Below are 20,454 nucleotides of genomic sequence, written 5' to 3'. Positions count from 1 at the left end.
GCTTTGGTCCCTTCACATCACGGGCTATTAGGAAACCATTCAAAAGAATGAACTGGAGCACTCCAAACTTCCATGAAAAATTGTAAAGTGAGAATAGTAAGATGCAGAGAAGTGTGTACGATCCCAATTTTATAAAGCAACAACTAACAACCTACCCTCGCTGTGTGCATGTGTATACATACGTGTATGTGTATGTATAATGTGTACAGTTATAAAATTAAATCTTAAGAAAAACTCCGCCTGTAATACCCCAGCGTGCTTGCTGTGATCTCAGTGTTGTAAAATGGTGTGTGTGTATTTCTACGAATAAATTAGAACTGATTTGCAGGGCTGTCCACGATGTTTTCACGGGAAAGAAAGCAAATTGTCAAGATATGAAATATGAAAAACATCAGAGAGAAATTTTTTAAATACTGAAATGAGAGTTTCAAACTCTAATACCCCAAATCCTTTGGGAAAGTCCAGTTTGAACAGGGGAGCAAATATCTGAAAACACCTCTGGAGTGAGCTGTCTTCTCAAAATATCAAAACCAGGGCCTGGGTGTTTGGGGACAGGACACAGATGTGCAGAAGGGACGAGAAGGAGGGGGTGAAGTTAATAATTCCATTAAGATCTTGTGTCACTAAGATGAAATATACGTGCCTCGAAGTTGTTTTCAGGCTTATGAAAATCTAGGCCAATGTATCCCATCGGGGGCCCTGAACACATTTTTAAAGGCTGTCCCTTCACTAGTACACGCTCGCTGCTCTCCGCTCAAGGAAGTGATCGATCCAAAGCCAGAATGTCCCCCTTCCCTTCCCTCTCAGCAAATTATAGGACAAGAGAAAAGAGAGAGAAACAAATGATTTCCTTTAGGCCCCACTCCTTGATGTTCTGTAGGTTTGGGACAACTCAGTAGAGTTATCACATTTCAGGATGATAAACAGACTATGTCCCCAGGGGGTCACGTATTCATCAGTTTTGGAACAGAAAAAGAGGACAGGAATCAAAACTGACTGAGTGCTGGGGCAGCCGGATGGCTGTTGGTTAGAGCGTGAGCTCTGAACAGCCGGGTTGCCGCTTCGATTCCCACATGGGAGGGTGGGATACGCCCTCCACAACTAGATTGAAGACAACAAGCTGCCGCTGAGCTTCCGGACGGGTGGCCGGATGGCTCAGTTGGTTAGAGTGTGAGCTCTGAATGACTGGGTTGCCCGTTCAGGTCATAGTAATAATTAAAAAAGCAAACCTCGGGGTGTTAGAGAAAGTCTGCCTACAGTATTTGGACCAGAAGGTCGCTGGTTGGCTACTTCTCATTTATGGGAAGAATGTTGTTATCCTAGCCTACCTGCTTTCCTGGATAATCCCAGGAGGTGTCTTTCGCTTTAATAGATGAATTTATTTTTAATTATGATACGTACATCACTAGATCATTGTTCTGGGAATTATATAATATCAAAGGTATTATTACCTCCTCACTGAATTCCAAGGGGGGTTACAGGGCAGAACTCCAGACAGGATGAGAAGACCTGGGTTCGAGTTCAGCTCCTGCCTCAGCAGCTACTAGACCCCTTAACCGTCCTGAGCCTCAGTCTCCTAACCAGTAAAATGGATCAGTAATACCCAACTCACAGAGTGGCTGTGAGGGTTTAAAAATAAGCCGTGTCATAAAAGCATTCATTACATATTTGTTCCACCCCTTCTAAAAGACAGACACAGGCTCCGTAAATTCACGTATACAGTCGAATAGATCAAAGAGAGAGATTATGGGGCTTTCCTAATGGTTTCTTCACTTTATAAAAGGGTCTCCCATCAGGGGTTTCTCTGGTGCATGAAAAACAGGCTTTCCCCCAAAGTTTTAGTTCATGCATAACTTTTTGGGGGGGTAAAAACAAACACGTATCCTGCCTTTTCAACAGCAGAGATATCCTCAGCCGTTCTACAAGCATGTCACAACTGGTTGGAGGTGGGAAGACAGTCCCACGTTTGCGAAGTAAAGAATAAGGGGACTGGAGCTACGTAGCAGCCCTGCCGCTGGTGCAGCAAGAATGAGAGTCCGATTGCTGTGGACCAAAGGTGGCCTTCTCCCCACTCCCCATTCGTACCTCTTACCAGTGGGTCTTAGGAGGCAGCCCGCCTGGCACCACAGGCGAATGGTGGAGAACACAGGCAGTTTATCAAGGGGTGGTGTGTTCCCCTCACCTCGCCCAGACGGGACTTGAGGTGCCACCCATAGGTCAGAGCGGGGCACCTTTTTGGAAATCGCAGGCACCACGCTGATTATGTCATAGCTCTGTCCTTTCCGACAGGAACACCATAGGAAACACCTGTAGACAGCAGGAAGCTAGAGGCATTAAAAATATCTGCCTGTCCCTACAAAATAAGTAAAAACGGTCTTTTTTCTTTACAGGGAAAACAAACAAGGCAGTATCTGGTTGGAGCCATTTCCTCTCTGCAAAGCACATCCCTCTTGCAGCCTACCCTCCCTGGGAAGAGATGGGCCTGGACCACTCGCTTCAACAGCCCAAGACATCCGGATGCCGAGATGGTTGTCAGGAAGGGTCTTGAGCAGGGTCCAAGCCTCCAAGCTTGAGATTTCTTCTGCAGGAGGGAGGGTTTGAGGAAGCTGAGCTCATTTCCTTGGGGAGATGTGTAGCCTCCATCTGCTCTATGCTCGTCCTTCACAGTGTTCTAATCCCAGGAAATCAGTCCCTGGGAGCCACCAGGAGCGGGATGAAGGGCCCATTCGGGAAGGGTATGATGGCTGGGCCTGCAGGATCTGGCCGAGCACGTGAGCAGATGTGAAGGTGACAGAATGAGCAAACCTCAGCCTCTGCTCTCCACCCTGATCCAACAGGCCATCCAGCCCAGTCAGTCTGTCTTCTCCACATGGTTGCATCTGTTAGATGAGACCAGCTCCTCCTCTCCCCTATTTCCAAGGGGCCAGGATTTCGCCTTTTCAAGACACTCCCCCCATGACTCTCACATGTACCGAGGAGTGGGAACCACTGCTCTGATCTGCAGCAGACTGAAGTCTGCCAGGGGAAGAGCATGCTGAGGAAACCACACAACACTCCGTGTTCGATAAACGCCAGACTGCAATGAAAGCAGACAAACTTCCAAAGCCAGCAGAGAAAATCCTGACCCCGAGGTATCTTTTGGGAAGACCCAGGATCTCGATCGTCAACAATAAAATGCAAGTTAACTATAAGGCAACCCTGTACAATGATTAGGTTGGCAGAACTTGTTATAATGATGAAAAGCTAGAGCTGCCAGGATTATGGGGAAAACTGTTCCCTGAAAAACTGCTGTTGGCATGACACACGGATGAATTCTGCCCTCTCTGGAGGAAATAATCCAGGACTATGTAACAAGAGCTCGAAAATGCTTTGCTCTATTTTTAGGATATACGTGAAGGAAATAAAGAAGGAAAGTGCAGTTTATACAAAATTATCTATAGCATTGCTATTCACATAAAGGTGAAAAATTAGGAACCATCTGAATGTTAAATTTTAGAGAACTGTTGAAGTAAACTATAGAGCACAAAGGCAATAAAACACTAGGTTTCCATTAAAAATAAGAAATAGTCAACATTGCCAATGCATGGAGATGTGTACGGAACAAAAGGGAAAAAGGGGCTGAGAAATTCAGTGTTTTGTACACAGTGATGAGAGTCACACAGAAACATAAAAACACACATGGAGGTGAATTTGGAAGGATGGGCAGAACTATGCAAGCTTCGTCAGCTTTGAAGTTGTTCACAGTTTTCATAATTAGAATGTGTGTCCCCAGCTAGGCAGCAACTGGTCGGGCCCGGTCTACGAGGGCCAGGCCTGGCTCCAGTCTGACAACTGCTTGTATTTTTACCTAGGCCTCTTGGCTGAAAATACACCACAGTATCTGGCCACGGTGAGGTTTCAACTTTAAAGGGGCCCCCTTCCTTTTAAACTCAGAGGCTGTCCAGTCCAGATGATAAGACGGGAATCCCAGGCTCCACGAGGAAGGGAGAGCAAGAGGAGATAGGAGCTGGGGTGGGAAATCTCCACCCAGGGCCTGGCAGCAGGGCACCGCCCTCCCGGGGGAGAAGGTGACTGTCTGGGTGACAGGAAACACCTGGGGGCCACCAGATGAGGGGTGAGCTGGGGAGGAGTGCAGCCCCTCTCAGGAACAACTGGGGGAAAGCCTGTCACCAGCTCAGCTCAGCCTCTTCCTGCTGGCCCACAGTGCCCCCATGACAGGGCACGTGGGGAGTTCATGCCAACCAGGGTCCCTGCCGGGCCTTACGCCGTCGTCTTGGCTGGGTAGACACAGTCACCCAAATAGAATAGTGACTGTGGAGTAAGAAGACCCCCATAGCAACAAAACTACCTGCAGGACAATGGGGAAAAGAGGGAAGTTCCTGGCATAGGGAACAGCAGGAGAGAAAACCTACAGACAGGAGGGGCTAGAGTCGCCCAGAGTGGCCGGGAAACGCGGTGGTTAGTCCATAGCGCTGCCCTCTGTGTGGGCAGGGGAGCCGACGAGAGCTTCTCTACCCAGAGCGCGGAGATGGAAGCTGCGCCTGGGGTCGGGGTGTGGGGACAGGAAGGAGAGCCCTGCAGCACCTCTGCCTGTCAAGAGAGCTCCTGCCCTGGTGCCCTTTCTAGGGTGTGGCCCGGGGACAGACCTGACAGAAGTAGCCAGGCACAGACTGAAAGGTGTCCCCTGGGTCACACATCGGGTGTTCCGAGCCCTGGGAGCTGCATTTCTGTCCCGGTCCCCATGGTGGGAGTGGTGACCCCACAGCAGACACCCTGTTCTCACCCAGAGCTGGAAGGGAGGCTGGGGGTTGTTATATGCTGACCGGTGTCCCCCGAACTCATATGTCGTAGCCTTAACCCAGTGCCTCTGAATGAGACTATTTGGATAGAAGGTCTTTAAAGAGGTGATTAAGTTAAAATGAGGCCCTAGAGTGGGCCCGAGCTGATGTGATGGAGACCTTATAGGAGGAGATTAGGACACAGACGTCTATGGAGGAAAGACCCTGCAGAGACGCCCTTCGTAAAGCCAAGAGGAGAAACCGGCCCCAGCAGCACCTTGACCTTGGCCTTCCAGCCTCCAGGACTGTGAGGAACTAGGTGTCTGGGGTCTAAGCCACGAGTCTGGGAGCTCTGCATAGCAGCATGGCAGCCCTAGGAAACGAACACAGGCGTTGACCTGGCCTATGGAAGCTGCCTCTGGGGCTGTGCCCCCACGTCCCCGCACCCACCACACCCCGTGCATTCTTGCTCACGGCATGGTGACGGGCAAAAGCGCCTTGCATCCCTCTGCCCGACTCTGTCCACACGGCCCAAGTTCACAGCCAGAGCCATTGCCTGGGCTGTGATGTACTCTCTTCCCTCCCTGGTCCGTTCTTAAGCGGCGCTTTTATTCCTAAACCTCCAAACGCATCACCGGACAGATGGGGCGTCCCTGTAGCTCCTACCTTTGCCCTTGACTGTGGCTGAACAGTGCAGGCTCCTGGCATGAGGCACAAGGGAGCAGGGTGCCCCAGTGTGGATGGCAGGTCTCTCCTCATGACCCCAGGGCCTCCTGGGGAGCCCCTGGGGGATCAGACCAGAGTCGGGCCCAAACACTAGAGAGTCAGGAAGTCCTGCCCGCCCCCCCACCCGTTTCCTCTGTGTGGCTTCAAACAGGGCCTCTGCCTCTGAGCAGAGTGGTCGGGCAGGCCCAACCTGGCCTCTGTTCTGTAACAGCTGCTCCGAGCTTCAAAGGGAAGCCACACGAAAAGCAGGAAGCAGAGGCCCAAGTGGAGGTGCATGGCCCTCCCCTCCACCCCCCACCCCCACCCCCACTCACCCAGGCTCCACAGCGCCTGCTTCTCTTCGCAAGACCAAGTTATTTCCAGATACTTCCCTATGTTTTCCAAAACACAGAGGTGACAACACCTCGCATCTGTGGAGCCCTTTATTCCTTTTCCAAGCCCTGGACTATGAACACATCTCATTTAATCCTCCCAATAAACCAGGCAGGGATGGAATAATCCTGGCGAGGCCCCAAATCCTGGGCCGTGGACTCCAGATCCCACAGCAACAGAGCGAAGGGAGGTGGTCCAGGCCCCGAACCCCTGCACCATGGGCCTGGCGTCTTCCAGCTTGATCGGCACGCTCCCTCGGTTCCTCTCCAGCACACACATACCTACACACACAATGTACCTGCACAGGTGCCAGGAGCCACAGGTGATCTGCTTTTCACTATGGACACGAGAAACCCAGTCCCAGGTCCGCCTGCCCTTTCGATGCCATGGTCACACCTGGCCATCTTCCTGAGCACACGGCCCTTGGAACGACACTGCCCCTTCCCCTAGGCCTCCGGTAGAAAGTTCTCGGCCCTCTGAGGAGGGGTCCCCCTCTCTAACTCCTCTCCCCGCCTCTGCCTCCCCAGTCCCCTCCGTGGCCCAGAGGACCGAACAGCCCCCCGATATCTCCATGCCTCTCCAACCCATTCCCTGAACCATAGCCAGAAGGAACTTTCTAAAATGGAAATCTGATCATGTACCTCCCTGCCCCCCATTGCCTGCTCCGAGAATAAAATGAGTGGTGGCACAAAGGGGTGGCTTTGGAAAGCTTTACCGTTGTTCCCATAATCTCATCAGCCATGTCAAATACATATCCGATTTCAGCGGAACCCTGCGCTCACTCTACGGGCACAGCTGCAAGGCCCGCCCCTTGGCGCCCCGCCCCTCGCCCCACAATAAGACTGCGCCCCCCCAGCGCCTCTGTGCAGAAGCCCTGGCACCTCCCAGATCAAGTCCTAAGGAGGCTCTCCCGGTCTGCCAACCAAATCCAGTTCTTCTTCACACTCTCCTTCCTTCCTCCTGCCGCTCCCCCAGCTGGAACACCCTCTTCAATCTCCAACTCTCCATCTCCTCCTCCTCCTTCCTAATGGAGCTCAGGCATCACCTCCTTTGGGAAGCCTTTCCTCCCCCCAGGTCATACTCAGATCTGTCTTCCGAGCAGAGATCTGTTCCAATACTTGCTTAAACTGCTGTCGTCACCGGTTATGGACTCCCTTGCTAGACTGCAAGCTCCTGAGGGCAGGATCCAGGTTTTATTCCCTGGTGTGTCCAGAATTCTGAGCACAGATCTGGACACAGTGGGCACTCATCAAATATTTATTAAGCGAACGAGTGAGTGAGTGATGGCGTCTCCTCTCTGACCCAGGCCTCTCCCCCAATGACCCCGAAGGATTTCTGAGGAGCCAGTCCATCGCTTCCTAGAGGCCAGTGCAAACACTGGGTGCTGTGCTTCCATCTGTGACTGGTGGGGGAGGTTCGTGGTATCCTCAGGCTCACTCTGCCCTGCCCCCCTGGCGCTGGCATGTAATTTCCTCCTATCTGCAGCTGCTTCAGCAGGAAGTACCAGATGATTGCTTCATTTCCCAGGGTGTCCACACCCCTTTCCTGCCCTCCGGTCCTGTCCTTGCTGGTGGAAGGGGACCCACAGGAGGTTGCTGTCGACTCATGGTCCCTTCCTGGAACACATCACTGAGCCCGTAGTTTGGGCACACCAGGTACAGTGAGCCTTTGTGGAAGGAAGGAAGGTCATAGCCAATTTGGCAACCTTCACTGAGAACCATCAAAACATTTAGATCCTTTGACCTAATAATTCCACTCCTGGGAATTGCTTCCAATTCAAAAGAAGAAAAGATACATGTACTGTTTATAGCTCTGTTATTTATACTAAGGAGAAAGTGGAAGCAAATGCCATGTCCCAAAATAGAAAAATGATTAAATAAATTGGAGTATATTTGTCTAGCAGAACACCATGCAGACATTTAAAGTGACAATCGGATTGTGAGCAAGGAGATTGTCTTGGAAATAACATGAAGTGAAAAGATAGAGTACAGAGTTGCATGTACACGGTGGTCACAATTTTGTAAGAATTATGCATGGAGCCACAAATAACGACACACAAAATTGGAAGTAGTTCTATTAAGTGAAATTGTCTTTTTCGCCCAGGTTTTTTTTTTTTTTTTTTTTTTTTTTAAATGATGAAGGGGATAAAATTGAGGCTCAGAAGGGAGCAAAAAAGAAAACAGGATGATAAATTTTTACAGTTTTACCTTAAAATGTTTAATATTAGCTTAATAATAAATTAATATTTTAAAACTATAGAGGATACCCTGAACGCAAAGTCCTAGGGTTTTCTAAAAGGATTTTCTGTTGGTTGTGGTTTTATCGTTGTTTTAAAAATAATAACAAGAATATGCCTCATTCAGACCTTCTCCATGGGTCTATAAATTGTCAGATGCGGGACCTGATTGCCACTAAAAGTACTCACAAGACCTCTGCCTATCGGATAAACAATTCTGTCCCCTCTCCTTTCATTCTCTCCATCTCGGCTACCAAATTCCCAGCTTCCGGGTCACAGCCTAGGGGTTGAGGCCCATTTCCCCAGAGGCCTCCTTTCCTGGAGCTCGAGAGAGAGTTCAGGAAAAGGAAGATGAGAGTCCTGGGGAGGGCGTGTGGGCCGGAAGAAAAATTCTAAGTCCTACATTCGCGGGATATAGAGAGAGAGCCTGAGATTGAGGGCTTTTGTTTTTTTTGTTAAGAAAAGTGTTAGTTTATGTGAAGTGTGCGGTCAGCTAACGCACCTAACCCTTTGCATATGCTTTGAAGTGCTCCTTCACTGCCATTCGTCCCCCTGCTCAAACATGTCCAAAGCCCTGTCCTCTGCCACCTCCTCTCTCTATAGTCGCCTCTCACCACTCCTGCCTCAGAGACCGTTTCTGTGCCGCTGACCACGGAACTGTGCCTCAGGCGTCCCTCCTTCCCTCCAAGCTCCAGTTGTGTCCCGCCAATGCATGGACCGAAACTCAGCCTGTCCCCATCCCAAACCGCAAAATTCTTCTCCCCGAAAATGCAGCCACTCTGATCTCTTTCCCTCCCACCTCTGCCCACGTGGCCTAATGCTGAGAACTCTTCCCTCAGTTTACTCCGCAGTGTCTTTGCCTCTTGGATCTCAAGGCCGGCTCTCTTGGCACCTTAGCCTCTCTCCCGTCACTTACATACCCCGTCAGGATGCCCTGTGCCCTGCACCTGTTTGGAAACCCATCACATCACTTCCCATCACCACTACTAAACTTTCAGCTTATGGAGATACCATTTTTCTATTTGACTTCCTCCGAAAATCCATCCAGTAGGCCCAATAAATATTTGTGGGATGACTAAACAAATGCATGTGTATTTCCAAGCCCGGTCTGTCCTACACTGGTGTATGACATTTTCCGAAAGCTAAATAGAGGATTTGACATTCATCCCTGTTTAATTTCATGATGTTGGTTTTGGCCCAGCAGGCCTTCCTATATAAATCATTTGAACTTGAATATGTCATGTATCATTTTAACTATCCCAGCTGTGGGTCATCTGGATTCTTTCTATTTTTCATCCAAGTCATTAACAGAAACGTTTAACCAGCCAGCGCGAAGGACAGAGCCCTGTGGCCTGCCCCTGGAGACTCCGCTCAGGAAAGACCTGGATCCAAAGTGTAGAGAGCTCCACCGTGGACGAGTTAGGATAACCTGCTCCGAGTTCATGTCTCCAAAATGGCTTTTGAAATGCAAGTAATGTGGCTGCCTCAGAAATCAGACCATGCCTGTTGGCATAGGAGAACATGCTGCCAGGAGGCCTAGCCAGAAGCTCAGAATGGGTGTCAGCTGAGAAGGGCACTGCTTTGGATGGTTAGCTTCCCCCTTTCCAATCCTGCAGCTGTCTCAGCAGTCGCAGGGTCCCACCTGTTGGGCTCCCCAGCAGGGGCCTCCCATGCAGGTGTGAAAGGTGAAGACAGGTCAAGGAAGAGGTAATCCAGGTCGGGAGAGAGAGGAAGAGGAAGAGGAAGAGGAAGAGGAAGGAAGCACCACGTCAGGTCAGTCAGACCACTCTCCTTCCCACCCCACCTCGCCATTTCAGCGTTGCACCAGGGAGAACACACGCAGCACACTCGCCTTCCGTCCCTCCCTTTGAAATGCACTGATTGGACCAATGAGACACCCGTCTTGCAGGTGTGGCTGCCCTGTGAGCCTGTAGCTCCGATCTGCTAGTCCATGCCCAAGGCGCCCCCATTTCTCAGGTTCTAGTCTGGACTTATGTGGGTTCTGTCCCAGCACTGCCCCCAAGGACCAGCCTTCTAGAGAAGCGGGAGCTTTAGCAGCTGAGGTCTGTATGCTGCATGCACCGACCCTGTCCCCACACACTCTCCGGCTGGAGAACTTCAGAGGGCCTCTGGTTCACCCTGGGTCTCAAAGTGGCACCAAAAGCAAGGGAGGTCCTTCTCTTCTAAGTGACTAGAAAATTCTACTTACTGATTCAATCATATCACACCTGGTATGTGTTAGGCATTGTCCCAAGCACTTTACACCAGTATGAACTCATTTAATCCTTGTAACAACCCAGTTGTGTAGGTACTGTGATTGTTTCCATTTGACAGATGGGAAAACCAACTCTCAGAGAGGTCACAGGAAAGGAATCGGCAAAGTCAGGATTCAAACCCAGCTGTCTGGCTCCCGGGTCTGTGCTCTTCACCCCTGCATCCTGCTGTTCTCCATGAAGCAATACGGAGCCTGCATTCACATCTTTGTTCAAAAGGGTGCATTAAAAATATATTATGCTCACTGTAGGTGATGAGGGCCAACAACAGGGGTTTTCAGAGGTTACTGCTCAGTTTAAGAGATAAGGGAAAGTGCTTTGAAAAGCAAGTGTGGTAGAACCGTAAAGTGTTTTCCTTACCACCATTGCACAGATCAGAGCCTTCGAGGTATATGGGTTAGCCTGTCAGGGAAGCCTCAGCTTTGCTCCTATGCACCAATGTCACCTTCTTTGTACAACCTCTGTCACCTTCCATTAGGCAAAGAGAACACCAGAACTTTCTTACAGAAGACACACTCAGGTTGTTACAATTTTTTCACAATATCCATAGAAATATTAATAAGCATATCCCCATGCTTTTATGGGATATTTTAACTTTCCAAGGTACGTTCGCAAATCATCTAATGCAGGGGTGTCCAAATTTTTTTCAACGTTTTTCACCAAGGACCATATGCGGTAAAATACACAAACAGCCGGGCCACTCACTCGAGGTGAAGTACGTATTGCCTCACCTGGTTTATTTAAGTAAACGAAGTATATTTTTGGAATTTGCTGCGGGCCAATTAACAATAGATTGCAGACCACAGTTGGCCCACGGGCTGCAGTTTTGACACCCCTGATCTAATGTATCATGCACGATCTCACTTCAAATACAGCCTTATAAGGTAGGTTAAAGCAGGTACCAGTTTTACAGATGGAGGGACCACGCAGCAGCCTGAGGCTAGTTTCTGACCCTGGACCTGAAACTCCGGTCTCAGCAGCCCCCTTGGTCTGTCCCAAAAGCAGTAACCAGACAAGGGAAACTTAAAGGGAACAGAGGGGAGAGAGCAGTCCGTTGTTACCATTTTCTTCCAATCCCACCGCCTAATTCCAAAGTTCCTTGCCGGCCGACTTTCATTAACCCTTCCTTAGGCACCAAGGGCAGCGCTTATACACAAGGCTTATGGGGAACAAATGGCAATCCTAAGTGTTTTGTACATACATGTAGAAAAAGGCACAGATTCCCTAGTCACCATGGAGAGCACTTCCACATCATAAAAGGCTGGTTACAAGCTGTCTCTCTGGATGGCACAATGCACAGAATTGGCTGTACCAGGGCTCAGATGTGTGAGAGACATTTTCAACAGCTGCACCTAATGGCTTCCGTTTCTATTCCACTGACTCCTCTTCCTACAGAAATAGGGTGTGTCTCCACCCCGTGACTTCCCGCACAAGCCTACCTGCCCCTCCTAGTGATGCCCCAGAGCTCGAAAAAGAATTGCAATCACTGAAAACGTTCTTTGGGCTTGCATGGCAGTTTTTGTTTCAATCAGGAAGAACTTGCTCAACCACGAGGGTTGTGCAAGGCTCAAGAGAACGAGCTCTGAGTGGCACAGACACACGCTTCCTTCCTCAGCCTCCACACCTTCGTCAGCCTGAAAAACAGTCTTACCTCCAGACCCAGCTCCATGAGCATCTGCTCAGCGAAGACCCCTGAGACCCCCCCCACCCCCGCCAGGGCCACAGTGGTGCTTGTGAAGCCTGTCTAGCTCTCGTCACTTGGGACACAGGGCAGGACTGTGGTTGAGTGGAGCGTGTGGCTAGTTCTGACCCTTCCGGGCCAGAGCCATGGCTGGGGCAAGTCCTCCAGAACTTTCCTTCCCTCTTGACAACTGACAATGCTCCCTATGTAGTTGCTCCATCACCCGGGTCCCAGAGGCAGGCGACGATGACGTGGAGCGGAGCCTCCAGCCAAGCCTTGATGGCAATGTAGGAGGAGTGAGGAATAAACCTTTGCTGTTTCCGCCACTAAGACTGTGGAATTGCGTGTTATATATAAGCGACACGTTAGCCTGTCCGATCACAGTCACCTGTCCTGGTTTGAGCAATTAGACTGATGACTCAAAGCCTCAAAGGAGCCAATCGTGTTGTTCTGCAGCCATGCCATCCGTTTCGGCCCCCCTCTCCATCCCCAGACCGCACGGATCTTGGGAGGAGGTACTGTGCCGTGTTAATTCTCACTCGATCGCCATGCGGTCAGTGCATGAGAACGCGTGGGGCTGCAGGTGGAGGTGTGAGTGGGAAGTTCTGTGTGTGTGGCTTTTTCCCAGGGGCTGCTTTCCCTCAGAGAAGGTGGGACGACGGCCTTTGGTGTGTTGACCACGGCATTCGCCTGGCGCCTGGGGCGTTTCAAACGGGTTCCCTCCCTCGGAAGGAGGGTTCATGTGCAGGCTTTAGGCAGAGTGCGCCTGTCATTGGGCTGGAATTGGGCTGAAGTTGGCTGTGCGTCCCCAGGGCCGCCCGGTGGCCCTGAACAGGCACCACATGGGGGAGTCCCCAGCAGAGAAAGCAAGTTTTCTCCGCTTACAGAAGCTGGCTTTGAACTCCCACATACCTGAGAACTTATCGAGGTACTCGTGTTTTTCATGTCAGGCCGCGTGTGTGTGTGTCTTGTTTCCCCAAATAGAAGAGAGCTCCTTTTATGGCACCGAGTGTAACTTATATTTCTCTGTACTGCCATCCAATCCCCCCACTTCAAACACCTTTATCTCGCTCTGTCCTCCAGGACTGAACTGTGCGTCGTTCCCCCCACACACCATGTTGTTTCTGGCACCAGTGGCTCTGCTCTTGTCACTTGTCACTCCCTCGGACTGGCAGTCTCTCCCCAACTTTGGTCAATTCCTAGTAACCCATCAGAACTCAGCTTAGAAATCATCTCTGCCTGCCTGAGCCCCGAGCTGGATACGACACCTCTTCTCTATCCGCCTGAGCTCAAACCCCTGCTCTGCTCCTGCCTGTTAGGAGCTTGCCCCCCTCCGAGATTTGAGAACTGGCAGGTTGACACACTCATGTTTGTGTCCCCCATGCCTGGCAGGCAGTAGGCCCTCAATGCATGTCTGTAGGACCGAGATGCTAGTGTGTGGCATCCTGTGAATTGTTCCTGATTCATTGTGGGAGAGCCCGCCTGGGAAAGACTTGTGATTTTTATGCCGAGCCCAGAAGCCTGGCTGTGATACGGTGCCAGGAGGTTCGGAACCAAAGGCTGGGGACATCTGACAATGCAGACACTTAGATTCTTGGCTGGAGAGAATGTCCAGCTCCAATGTCTGGACCTTCTCGGTGCTTCCAGCTGGAGGCCCCACACTGCCCGTTAAGGATGGGCTCTGATGGCATCTTAGGAGGATGTCTCACAGAGGTGAGGGTCTGCACGTCCACCTCTGCTCTGCCAGGGAGCCCCTGGGGCTCGCAGCTGTTCCCCCAGAACAGGATTTGACCCATCCACGTGTGACTTCACAGGTAAGCCGCGTGGGCTCAGCAGTCATTTCCCACAATTCCCAGGAGACAGGGATTCAGGAAGCCCAAAAGGAAAACGGTGGGCGCACTCACTACTGAAAAGACCAGGGTACCAGAGTGGGGTCCTCTCAGGTCTGGTTCGGGGAGGTCCCTGCAGGAGCAAAGCTCCCGGAGGGCCCCAGGGCAATAATCTTCATGTGGTGACGAAGTTTCTGTCTGCAGCCATAGCATTGTATCCTCTTCTGCACAGGGAGATAAAAATGTCTACACAGGTCCCTGAAGGCCGGACAGGAGGTGGATATTGCTTTTGTGATGGAACTGATATCTGACTTCTTAGGGCTTAGGCTCAGCTACGCCGCAGAGGAGAGGAAAGTTGCACGCTGTGAGCTTTCCAAAGGCCCAATGCTGCCTACATCCCGAGGCAGTCTCAGCGTCTTTCTCGGGGGCTTGGTGTCATTCCTTGCGATGTGGCAGGGGGCACGTAGATGGTTTCTTCCCACCCAGAGCCTTGAGCTGTCTGGATTCTAGCGAGCCGACGAGGGGTGGTCAGGCTGGCCCTGCAAACCTAAAGCTATTCCTGGAGGAAGGCAGAGCTGCCTTCATAGTTCTCTGGAACCCAAATGCTTTCTCTTGCCGCCCTGATAAGATTACGGGGCTGCTGAACCGCCAGCGTTCAGATTTCCCACGGAACCAACCGTGTGCACCAGGCTCCAGCCGCCTCGCTGTGAGGAGCCTCCGTGCATCAGGCTGTGAAACCTGACTCCCTTCCAGGAATGCACACCCGCCCCTCCTGCGATAGGGCCGGCCCTTCCGGCCCACTACCCCTGACTACCCCTACCCTACCTTCCCCCTGTCATTGCAATCCAGCCAATAGAAGGTGTCTGCTAAGTGCAAGCCAGTGTTACCCGAGGGGTCCCACAGAGTGCCTGGGAGCCAGACAGGAATGTGGGGGACTTGGGGGTGCCTACAGACTCCAGCTCCCAGAGGCCGTGCCATCCCTGATAATGACCCGTGAGCTCCAGCCAGCAGCCAACACAGGGCTCTGCAAGAGGGTGGGTCCCAAAACGGCAAAGGCTGTTGGTGAGATTGGGGTAGAAAATATTTAGTGGAGTGAAAAGACATGAGTGAAAAAGTAGGTTACAAAATGAACACATTATAAGAGAGGTATTCTCTCTCTCTCTTTCCCTCTCTCCCTCTTCCCTTTTCTCTCCCTCTTTCCCACACTCTCACTTTGTCAGTAGTACAGATAGTCTGGGAGGATGATATGATAGCCCAATAATTTTTGAGTGACATATAAAACACAAGAGCGAGTATGTCATCGATGCTCAAGAAACACTGAATACGTGGGTGAATGACAAATAATATCTGTGAAGGACTTGGCGTTGCTTCAGAGAAAAGGGCTCACTAATTGTCTCCATCTAAATTAGAAATTTGTTATTTACTCAGTGGCGATCAAGTTTGATTTTCACCAACTAAATCCTTCATTTGTTCATCTAAACAGTAGACGAACAGTAGGTTGTGGGAGATATGTTTAATTTTTATGTGTCTGCTGTTTAGTTGAACAAAAATTAAACTTTTTGCGAGCACTCCTAGGCTCTCTGGTAGTGCCTGCGATTTTCACTTAAGCAGCTAAGATTATGAATTGAATTTCGATGTGCCGAGTCTCCAGCTTTTTCTTTACTATAGACTTCTCTCTTCTGGGCTCCTATCTACTATAACTTCCCCTATTATCTCTTCTAGACAAAAATCAGATTTGCATCACAAGAGGTCTGTATTTCTCATGGGCTCCTGGACATTTCTGCTTAGAACCATCACAGCCGCGTATCGAAACCTTCCTTTAAAAAGAAAATCGGATCTTTCTCCCATCTTCAATGTTTTATTTACCCATTCAACGAGCGTTTATTGAGAGCCCATCAGGCCCCTAGGTATCTAAGACATGGCCCTGTCCTCAAGGAGACTTCCAGGGAGAGGCCAGGGAGGCAGCCTCTCGTTGCAATGCTGGCACTCTAATTCGGTTTGAACAAAGTGCTCTGAGGGCATCTGGGAAGGCTTCCCGAGGTGGAGACATTCGAGCTGCAGACGGCGAGGTGTTCCCTGTTTCTGCTCATTCATTTACCAAGCCAACTTGTCTTGAGAAATGATATGGTTATATTCTAGGCACTATACTAATCTCTGGAGACCTAAAGACCAGTAAAGTGGCCCCTGCCTACAAGAGGCTTCCAGAGCCATGAAAGGGGCACCGCCATTCTCCTCGGCATCCTGGACAACTCTCCGGGGGCCTCAAACACAGAAGTCATTTCTAGCCTGTCCTGCGATGCGTGGTCTTTCCTGTCCCACCCTTTCCATTCTTACTCTCAAAGCCTGGACTCTCAGAGAAGCTCTTTAGCCCTGTTCTCTTCTCACAAACTGGTATTCCTGTCCTGTCATTTTTGCTACATCTTAGTCACCGTCTTACCCACTAGCTTTCAGTGTTTCCTACTGTCCAAGGAGCAGAACTCAGGGTCATCCACTATCTGGCCTTGGAAGGCTACCGCTGGCTTCTGCCTGCATTAGAAAAAGACACCCCTTTGGGGTACAGACAAGCGTGAAGAAAAAGTAAGCCTTTCTCTGGATGGCCTGGATCCTAGCTCCCACCTCACCCAACTGGCCAGCATCCACTGCACTCAGAGGCCCTGTGGTATCTATCTTACTACTTTCATTGCTTTTCTCTTGCTGCTTCTTACCTTCCTCTCCAGTCCACTGGCCTACTCTCCTGAACGAAGCTGGCACGTTCTCCCCGCACCTACCCTATGCCTTCTGCTCCTCACCACCCACCTTTCTTTCAAGGCTTCCTTGGAGTCTCACCTCGTAATTCTGAAATACTGTAGGACTTACAGTCTGCAGCAGGCCTCCATCTGACACTTCTGCATTTGTAAATTATATACAAGACAGGAAATACTAAGTCTCATTTCCCTACCGGATTATGAGCTTTTAAAAGTCATCTTTATCTTGTTTATTCCAGAGGGCTTAACGGGGGCTGAAGCAATGATGGATCTTGTTGATAATGGTAAAAGTGACTTAAAAAAAGAAGAGACTTCCCAAAGACTTGCAGTGGGTAAGTGGGTCCTATAGGAGGAGTGTTGAGCAGGTCTTGTTGGTCTGCTCTGGATTCCTAATCCTGGCAAATAATATAATTCAGTGTCTCCCCAAATATCATGGTCCCTTCATGTCTCAAAAGTAGATTTCATTGCTCAAAAGAAGGTTTTACTCTGAGATTTTTCAGGAATTCCTAAATACCACTGCTACATATCATGTTCCGCCATCAAAAGTTTCCTTCCTGGCTGAGAATCGTCACTTCCCGGGCCTCTTGGTTTCCTCTTTACTTTCTTTACCAGTGCAAGCAGTGGTCATTCTTTATTCAGACATCTTGACAAAGAAACTTCCAAAGCGGTCCCTGCTGACCAGCAAATCTGTGCCCTGCGGCAGACTCAGGGGGCACTGACTGGCTTCCTGGATGGCTGAGGGGTTCCCTCCCAGCCCCATCCTGGTAGAAACCCCCATCAGTTACTACCCATCGCATCTTGCTTTGTAGACTGGAGGGCCTTCTCTTTCCGTGGCCCCCCTAAACCACACAGGAAGTAGCTTGGGTAAGTTTCAGGGCCTGTGCCACACACTGTTCCTTCCTCAAGCGAGGAAGAAGAAAGTGCCTCAGTGGAAGGAGTCCCTGTGTGTCCTCCTAGAACAGAGTTCAAACGTGCCCTGGGCCCTCAAGCAGCAACCTGCTTTTAAGCCTAAGACCTCTAGTCCATTTCTGCAAGAGATTAGACAGGCCCCAAATCAGACTGAACCTCTAGGCTAGAGTCTGGGGTATGCTGTACTCTCCCAAATGAGGGGACCCACTTCTAGAGCAACTTCTGCAGCACCTTCACCCAGCCCGACAAGCCGGCTGTCCCCGGGCCATCTCTGTCCCGTGCCCTGTGCTTTAGACCTCTGAGTAGACTGGTGAACAGCTGAGCTTGGTTGGGCTTCCTTGCCCTCCCCAAGCCCCAATCTTCCTGAGTTTCCCTGAGACTCCCATGGTCCCCCCGCACTTTATAAAACCTCCTGGAAGGTGATCCCTGCCCCTTGAAGACAACTGGTTGGGCTGGATGCCTGAGTGCAGGATGCCTTCTCAGGACAAACCTGCTGCCCCTGCAAAGAAGCTACAGAGCCACAGGCCAAGCTGTGAAGCTAGCCTGGGAGAGCCTGGACGGGGAGGAGGCGGCAGGAGTGGCGGAATCTTGCCTGTGCTGACCACAGCCTCGGGAGCTGTTTTCCTTTTGAAAAATGCGGGAATCACCTAAGATGCTACATGATATTTGCACCTTCTCCTTTCTTCTGTTCAAAAGCCCCAGGTCCCACTAAGACGAACTTAGGGCTAAGTGTCAAGTCTCCATTTCAAGGGGAAATCTCGTATGGTAGCCTCAAGACGTGTGTGTGCGGGGGGGTACACTCAGCCAGTCCTCCACTGGAGGGTGGTTCCCAGACCCCCTGAGGTTGCAACAAGAGGCTCCAACCCCACAGAAATAGCCAGCACTGCCACCCCCCCACACACACCCCACACACACACCCAGGGACATACAGGGGACTCCCACGGTTTATCAGAAATCGTGCCATTTGCCCACAGGGGGAACGTTTCAGGAAGCTCTGAAAGATGTGGCAGACAGAGGGGGGCTTGAGAAGCAAGGGAAAAAAACCCAACTCTCTACCAGGCCAATCCAATCGGAAAGGGAAGCCGGCGGGGTAGAAAGAAGTGCCTGGATGCCAGCTCTGTTTCTCTTTCAATACCCATCTCCAGATTCAAGGGCTTCCGCCTTCTTGAGAGTTTGTCTCACACATTCCCCCATTTACAAAGTCGGCTGCACCCCACTGGCTCGTCCTGAGTATTTAAGTCCCTCTCCAAAGTACCTAGATCCTAGAAAGGACCCCTCTCTCCCTCTGCGGTCCTCTCACCGCCCCCACCTGCCCCCAGGGGTCTCCCAGGTGCCACCCAGGCGAGCTCTGGGGTTGGCAGAAGCAGCCTGCAGCGGGGGCAGCCTGCAGCCCTTCTCCTGGGCAGCGGGGCCAGCCCTGCGCGCCCAGCTCCGAGCCCGCAGCTGCCCTGGGAGGGCCCGCTCCCTGCCCACCACGCCCGCCAGGCGTTACCTCCATGTCCTCCAGGTGCCACTGGGCTCCTCCGCCCCAGCTCGCGGTCCTGCAGTCCTCGTTCCTCCCGCCCCGCTGGCCCCGGCTGCAGCCGGCGCAGGGCAAGTGGGCGGCCCGGCTCGCTGCTGCGGGGACTGCCCCGGGGACGGTGAGGGAGGGGGAGGGGGAGGGAGCCAGGGAGGAGGGGGGAGGAGGGAGGAGGAGGATGGGGGAGGAGGGGGAGGGTGGGGAGCGGGGAGGGAGGCCGGCCATCAGGGTTTAAATTTAGACACAAATCTAAACAGATACTGTCCCTTCCCAGGGCAGGACTGGAGTGAGGGAGCCACGACTCCATTAATGTGCCCAAACATGGGATGGGACAGCCCGGGCCCCTCTTCCTGCAGAGGTTTCTCCAGAACCCGGGTCTTTCCAGGGTTTCAGTTCTCACTGCCCCCTCCTCCTTTCACACGCCTTCTCTCCTGTTCTTGCCCTAAAAGTTAGAGTTATTCTTTCATTCTTGTTGTCTCCCCTCTTTTCTATTTCCTTCTTTTGCGTACATCCTTACTGCTTCCTTTCCTTCACCTCATACCTGGTTTTCCTGGGCGGTCCTGGCTGGAGAGCGAGGACCCTGCCTGGCTGACACGTGTGTCAACTCCTGAAAGAGAATCAGTGCTGACAGAGCCGGCCCTGCTCCCAGTGGAAGGGACAGGACCACCTTTCCCTGTCATCTCTTTTCCTCGGCACCTCCCAGTCTCACATTTCCACTCTCAAGCTCTCCATCCCTCCTGGGCTTGTCCTGAGGAGGAGGAGGAGGCAAAGGCACCCAAGTCCCCTGCAGGGCTACGTCTCCTCTCCCCGGGACTTGATCCGTGCCTTGGGGTTTGAGGGGATTTCAGCTCCCGTAAGCTGCTTGCTCCTCAGGATGTCTCCATTCCTATTACAACATGGATCCCAACTGTCCTCCGATTCCCTACGGCCCAGCACAGCCACCCCGCCTCCCCCAGGGTGGACCCAGCCCCCCCCCCCCCCCCCCCCCCCCCCCCCCCCCCCCCCCCGCCCCTCAGAGAACAGGCTGCCTGCCAGGGAGGGATTGGGGGCTGGAATCTCAAGCAGCTTCTTTCTCTGCTACCAGTTCATATTGTGACCACCAGCCCCGGGGGTGCAGAGAAGAGAAGGGGAAGTACCTTCAGAGATTATGTGTGGAGGGGGTTTGGCTAGCTGGGTGCCTCTCTGGGGTCCTGCAGCATTCTTGCACCCAACCCCCACCCCAAGCCCTGACCTACTCCCCTGCTCCCCAGGAAAGGGAGAGGCTCTAGGAGGTGGACAGAGAGCTGAAGATGGTGAGCGCTGTGCAGGGAGAAACTTTCTGGCACTGAGATTGCTGCTATGGGTGCCAGTCTTAGAAACATGATCTCTTGCCTGTCATTGAAACTTC

The 20,454-nt window shown here is 51.6% G+C and overlaps 1 protein-coding gene across 5 annotated transcripts in view; it reads right to left on the bottom strand.

Annotated features, from left to right (window-relative positions):
• RCSD1 (RCSD domain containing 1) overlaps positions 1–19,353 on the bottom strand; it is a 49,340-nt gene extending 29,987 nt beyond the window's left edge. For 2 of the 5 annotated variants that reach the window (XM_033092766.1, XM_033092769.1), the window contains exon 1: positions 5,445–5,552. In XM_033092766.1, the coding sequence (XP_032948657.1) occupies positions 5,445–5,537 (93 nt within the window). In that variant the 5' untranslated portion in view covers positions 5,538–5,552. Of the gene's footprint in view, positions 1–5,444; positions 5,553–19,040 lie in introns of those variants that run through there. The other 3 variants (XM_033092765.1, XM_033092764.1, XM_033092767.1) reach the window with 3 other exon arrangements.
• Between the last annotated feature and the right edge of the window lie 1,101 nt (positions 19,354–20,454).

The sequence above is a fragment of the Rhinolophus ferrumequinum genome, chromosome 22 (genome assembly GCF_004115265.2).
Source record: "Rhinolophus ferrumequinum isolate MPI-CBG mRhiFer1 chromosome 22, mRhiFer1_v1.p, whole genome shotgun sequence".
NCBI classification, from domain to species: domain Eukaryota; kingdom Metazoa; phylum Chordata; class Mammalia; order Chiroptera; family Rhinolophidae; genus Rhinolophus; species Rhinolophus ferrumequinum.
This window is presented reverse-complemented; position numbering and strand designations above follow the sequence as displayed.